At 46.7% G+C, this 5,744-nt stretch overlaps 1 protein-coding gene across 1 annotated transcript; it reads left to right on the forward strand.

Moving 5' to 3' along the window:
- LOC310910982 (CD59 glycoprotein-like) lies at positions 1–5,336 on the forward strand. The gene is made up of 4 exons (XM_083864131.1): positions 1–117; positions 2,370–2,442; positions 3,164–3,265; positions 4,783–5,336. Exons 2-4 carry the CDS (start codon positions 2,379–2,381, stop codon positions 4,974–4,976), a joined length of 360 nt encoding a protein of 119 aa, XP_083720257.1. The 5' UTR covers positions 1–117; positions 2,370–2,378; the 3' UTR covers positions 4,977–5,336.
- Positions 5,337–5,744: the final 408 nt, after the last annotated feature.

Below are 5,744 nucleotides of genomic sequence, written 5' to 3' on the forward strand. Positions count from 1 at the left end.
CCCCTCCGCGGCTCCCGGCCCCGCCCCGGGGGCGGCACCGCCGGCAGCGACAGCACCGGCCACCGCAGCATCATCGCATCCCCGCGCCCCGCGCACGGCAGGATCTGCCCGGGGAAGGTGAGCGGGACCAGCCCCGAGCGGCGCCGGGAGCCCGGCGGGGCCGAGCGGGGGGAGCGCGCTGGTTCCCCTCTTGGGGGGACAGAAGGGGGCAGAAAGCGGGGAGAAAGGCGCCTTTTCCCGGGAGCCGCCGAGGAGCGGGGAGCAGCGCTGGGGTGGGATGGTGCGCCCGGCCCGCGGCAGATGCGCTCCGGCCACGGCCGTGCCCTGAGTCACGGCGGCCGCACCGCAGTGCGCTGAGCTGAGCCGTGCTGTGCTGGGCTGGGCTGGGCTGAGCCGTGCTGTGCTGTGCTGGGCTGCGCTGAGCTGAGCTGAGCCGTGCTGTGCTGTGCTGCGCTGGGCTGAGCTGTGCTGGGCTGTGCTGCGCGGGCCGGGGCACCGAGCGGCGGGGGAGCGCGGCCAGGAGACACCGGCACCGACACCTGCCCCGCACGGGACCCTGCGCCGTCCCCTTCCCCTGTCCTCTCTCCTTTTCCCCCCCTCACGCTGTCATTTGCGGCGTTTGTCCTGCCCGCCTGCCTTCTCCCCGGTGGGACTGCAGAGAAATCCTGTGTCACAACCGGGCACTGAGCCCTCTCCGCGCTGTAGCAGTTGCTGCTTCTTGTTATTGACATGGGTCGGATGCTTGACTTACAAGATTAATTTAGAAAATCCAGTTTAGGAGATGTTTTCTCCTTTAATTTCTTCTAAGCCATGTTGTGAATTGCTGTTTATATATGTATATATAATAATTGTTTTCCAAAGGTCTGAATTTCCTGCTGTCTCACATGGAAACAGTTATTCATTTTCCCAAAAATAGATGCATTGAATTACTACTGTTTTGCTGGCTCTGATGACTTTTATTCATCTGCCTCACATTTATGCCGGTCATGACTTGGTGTTGCTAAAAGGCAAAGCTGTTTTCGTCTGCTGGCACACGGGTGACTGAGGACTCCTGGAAGCTGGCAATATTCCCAGGGTGGTTCTGTTTGCTATCTGGAAGGGATCTGGCTGTAACCACCAGGCTTAACAGTGCTCCCCTAGAGCCACATCACCGTGGGACGAGCCTCTGGCCTGGAAAGGCAAAGTTGTTTACCCCAGAAAATAAGCTCGTTTTGCACATTATGGTTCTGCTTTTCATAGTTTCCCCTGTTCTCAACAGTAAGTCATACAGAGAGGAGAAAAAAGAGAGAGGGCTGGTTTTTTTAATCATTGGTTTAGGTTCTTTTCTTAAGGTTCTTTTGGATAGGTTAGGGGGTTTTGTTTGATGAGGTTTGGGGTTTTTTGATAGACTTAAGGCTGAGAAGCATTTAAATACTTTTTTGCTGTGAACCCATCTTTCCAAGTACATGGTCACTGTCCTGGGAGGAAAAAGCTCCATGCTCACATGGTTAAGGTCTGCCATGCTAAAATCTTACAGCTGCAGGCAGAATTAAGAGCAGTGACTGTTCCACTACAGTTTTGTCAGATGTAAAACTTGTTATCTGAATACTTTTAATATTTTGGAACTTTGAATGCCACTTGGGCTTTAAAGATAAACAGAAATCATGTCCTGCAAGCACAAGTATGGTCCCTCTCTCCCTCCTGGGTCTGCTTGATGCCTCCTTGGAATATCTGACTCTGCAATAGGTTTTTTTAGTAGGAGCTGTGATTGTGGTTCAGAGTCTGTGTGCAGAAATCTGTCTGAGAACTCCTGTTTTGGAGCTGCCTATGTTTAAAAAATCCCTGACCTTCCCACCTGACTGCTGCCTATGGATTGCAGCAGCCATGGAGACCTGAGCCGCTGCTGCAGGCACTTGGTGAGTTATTGCCTCTGTCCTTTGTCAGTCCCTCTGAGAGGGACAGATTTTGGGAGAGGAGAGGCAAAAGCTCCTGTAGAGTAGCCAAACCTCTTGCAACCCCATGAGAGAGGAGAAAGGAGAGCAGTCTGGCTCCAGGGTTACTGGGGAATTGCTGAAAGAGAAAAAGCATTTGAGACATTTCTTTTTGTTAGGTGCATTTGTAGCTGTAAGAAATTGGGAGGCCTGTTGAATGGTGTAGTCAGAGAGGAGAGAGGAGACCATTCTGAGCCTGTCAGGGCTCAAATGTCAGTTCTGTGAATAAAAATTCTCTCTTGGAAAGTGCAGTTATTTTTCTTTCTTGTGTTTCCCTGTTTCTCCTGGACAGTGCTTTCAGTTTTATACTGTAACAAGTCTTGAAACCTCGGTTCATCACCAGGCACTTTGCTTTTAAACAGAATAAGTTTGTAATACCTCTTTATGCCCTTGAATTAGGGAGAAAGCATGACCAAGATGAACTGCATCCTGCTGACTGCCTGCGTTGTTCTGATTGCTTTTTGTGGCTCTGGTGAGTAGAAAAGAAGGACTTCATGGTTTAATGTTATGACAGAGGTTGAGAAAATCATGGGAAAAAATGCCAGAGGGAGGAATAACAGCTAGAAAAGCTTGGATTATTTAATACCACCATGGGGAATGTCAGTCACCATCGAAGCAGGGCTCAGTTTCTGTTCTGATTGTCTTGGGTCAGGAGAGAGAATCGGGGGCAGGATGTGGTGCTGCTTAACACAACAGAAAACTAGTGTTTTGCTGCTGGAAAATGGGATCCCTCTGGTGTGAATTGGAAGCCAGTGTGTAGTATGAAAGGGAAAGGAGATGGAATTAGGAAAATGGATAGAGTAAAACTCAGCTGCAAGTCTCTGTCATTGCCTGGGAAAGGCAGTCTTCAAGAGTGGATAAAAGGAGCGAACATTTAATACCTTGTTCTGCAGGCGGATAATGGTAAGTGTTTTTAAAAGTGACATAAATACATGCTTCAAGATGTGCCTATCAAAGCTGCCATCCTCAACTGATGCACTGATATAAGCTTGTCAATTTTAACTGAAGCCTTGAGTTTAACAGTTTTAGCAGAAGTCTTGAGCTTAATAACCAGTCGTATGTTTCGTGACAATTAGATGCAGATAAGTGATTCCTCTTCTTTTTTTTTTTTTTTTTCTTCTTCTCCTTTTTAATGCTGCTGCTGCTGTCTCAGTAGTTTATTAGTCAGTGAAGATAAACCCTTGTTGTCTTAGGTTACACCTTAAGATGTTACCACTGTGACAACAGCCCTACCCCGTGCAGGACCAACAGCACCTGCTTACCGACTGAAGACACTTGCTTGCAGTTGAAATTTGGTATGTACAGTGTCCCACAGACCTAAAATAAACCCACTTGGATCAGCTTTCATTGCCTGGACACCTCTAATCTGGCCCTAGCATGCACTTCTCAGCCTCACTCAAAAGGAGCTTGCAAATACTCTTGAAGGTCATGCTTAAATCCAAGCAGTAATGTAATGATTTAGGTGAGTTGTAGCTGCACAAGCATGTACATAGATAGCTGTATATTCAGATTTAAAAAATAAGCAAACAAACAAAAGCCCACACAAGGGAGCTGGAAAAAAAATAAAATAAAGCATTGAATTTAAAATACAGTTTGTAACTCTTTGAAAACAGATAAAGGATGTGTAGCCCACAAAATAAAGCTGCAGATGAATGGCTCAGTCATATGAATTGAAACTATTAAAATAAATTCTCTTTTCCTGAGGATGAAGTGATTTGTGTCTCAGGAAGGACATCTTTAACTAGATCAGATTGCTCAGAGTCTGGCCTTGAGTGTTTCCAGGGATGGGACATCCACCACCCCTCTGGACAATCTGTTCCAGTGTTCTACCACCCTTATCTACTCTTCCAGTAGATTAAATAATCTATTGCTTTCTGCACATTCTTCACTGAGAGCCTTGTCCAGTGCTGGCCCATGGTGCTGAGGGCAGTGCTGGAGTCCCCATTCCTGGAGGGATTTAAAGGCCATTCGGATGTGGCCCCTGGGGACACGGTTAGTGGAGGGCTTGGCAGTGCTGGGGTAAAGATTGGACCTGATGATCTCAGAGGTCTTGTTCAGCCTAAATGATTCTGTGAGTGCAGTCTGAGCTGGCTGGTGATGCCAGGTATCACTCAAGCTCCACCCTGTATTTCCCAGTGGGTGAATTGGATACACACTACTAAATTCCTAGTGAAAGCAAATTTGGAAACCTCTAAACGCTTGAACTTAAAAAACCAAGGACAGGGGTGGAGCAAAAACAAAACTATAGGGCTGATGCTGGGGGCACAAATGTCCCATGAAGTACAGGACACAAGACTTTACAAAAAGTGTCCCTTCTCGGGGTCGGGGGGGTGGGGGGGGCGGGGTGAGAGGCCAAGCCCAGTGATCTGTCCCTGACATCTCATGTTGAATTCTCATTCCCAGTTTGCTATGAAACTGGGGGTACATTTTATACCTCATTAGCCACTGCTAATGGGTGCAGAGTGCTGTGGGTGGGACTGTGGTCAGACCTGCCACTCTGCACAGAGTATTTCTTGGTAGGAGGTTTGTGCTGGGTTTGTGCAACACATTTCTGGGTGTGGGGTCGAAGAACCAGATCATGCAGCTTCTGCCTCCCTCCCTTGGCCCCGATGCCGTGGCAACACAGACCACAAGGCCTCCATCCAATTTCTGTGGTTACACCATGGGCACTGTCACAGATGAAGCTTTGTCTTCTCCTCACTGTTTTACTCTCTGGCAGTCTAAGCTCTGCTTCTCTCTGTGTACCAAAAATGGTGTTACTGTCAGTTCTCTCTTAATATGTTTAATTTTCTTTTGTTTGTTTGTTTCATAGGTAAATTGAGAACTTTCTCCTGCTGGAAGTCATCCCAGTGCAGTGTGAATGAAATTGCTGATTCTTTCTTTTTGGATAATTTTGATTTCTTTTGCTGCGAACACGACCTGTGCAATGAGAGTGCAATTACTGGGGTTAACAAAGCAGCCTTCAGTATTGCTTCTGTAATGGCCGTGTTATGGATGCTCCTGTAATAATCCTGATTTGTAAGCTGTCCCTTTCAAGATGAAGTTACGCAAAACCATTAACTCTTTTTCTATATTGCATATTTTCAGCTCCTGTCCATAGGCAGAAACATTCCCTTGTAATTTTGTTTCTCAAGGTTCTGTCTGTTAAATCACTGTCTCCACTCATGGGAAGGAGATGTGTGTTGTTACCCTACATCTGTCCCCCTGTTAATAGGGAAGATCAGCTCTTGTGCAGTCATGGTATTTTGTGGAGAGCCTGGGCAAACTCCAGTGGCTGATGTGAAGGAGAAGGAACACCACAGCTTTTCTCCTGGAAACTGTCATTTTTTTCCCTGTCCCATAAACTGTCGTTATTTTTGATTGGCATTTCTGTGGGTTATGATTTGTTTTGCTTTGGATCCTCCTTGTCACAAACCAAGCAGTGGATTTGCCCTCAACACAAGAAGTGTTGGATCATAAGTGTACCTTGCTGCAGTCTTTGTGATGAATATGGAAATATTCAGTTTCAAGTCACGTAAACACTTTGTTCCCATCACAGTACCTTTTTCTTTCCTACAAGCCAATGATTTAACCTTGTCAAGTGCTGTTATTTTGGGAGAGAGCATCTACATTTCTTAAACCAAAACCAAAATACTGTTGTAAGTTGTTACAGTTCTGCCTGGTTTATCTCAGCCGAGGTCAGGAGGAAAGACACAGGAAATGTAGAATCGAGTTGGGTTTTGGTTGTTTATTATATTTTATCTATTTACAGTATTTACAGCTTGCACTTTAACT

This window comes from Zosterops lateralis (assembly GCF_965231275.1).
Source record: "Zosterops lateralis genome assembly, chromosome: 6".
NCBI classification, from domain to species: Eukaryota; Metazoa; Chordata; class Aves; order Passeriformes; family Zosteropidae; genus Zosterops; species Zosterops lateralis.

Bases quoted from the DNA above. Each gene is read 5' to 3' on its own strand.
- LOC310910982 (XM_083864131.1), top strand. From the start codon at position 2,379: ATGACCAAGATGAACTGCATCCTGCTGACTGCCTGCGTTGTTCTGATT. The intron at 2,443-3,163 runs GTGAGTAGAAAA...TTGTTGTCTTAG, and splicing joins GATTGCTTTTTGTGGCTCTG to GTTACACCTTAAGATGTTAC. The intron at 3,266-4,782 runs GTATGTACAGTG...TTTGTTTCATAG, and splicing joins TTGCTTGCAGTTGAAATTTG to GTAAATTGAGAACTTTCTCC.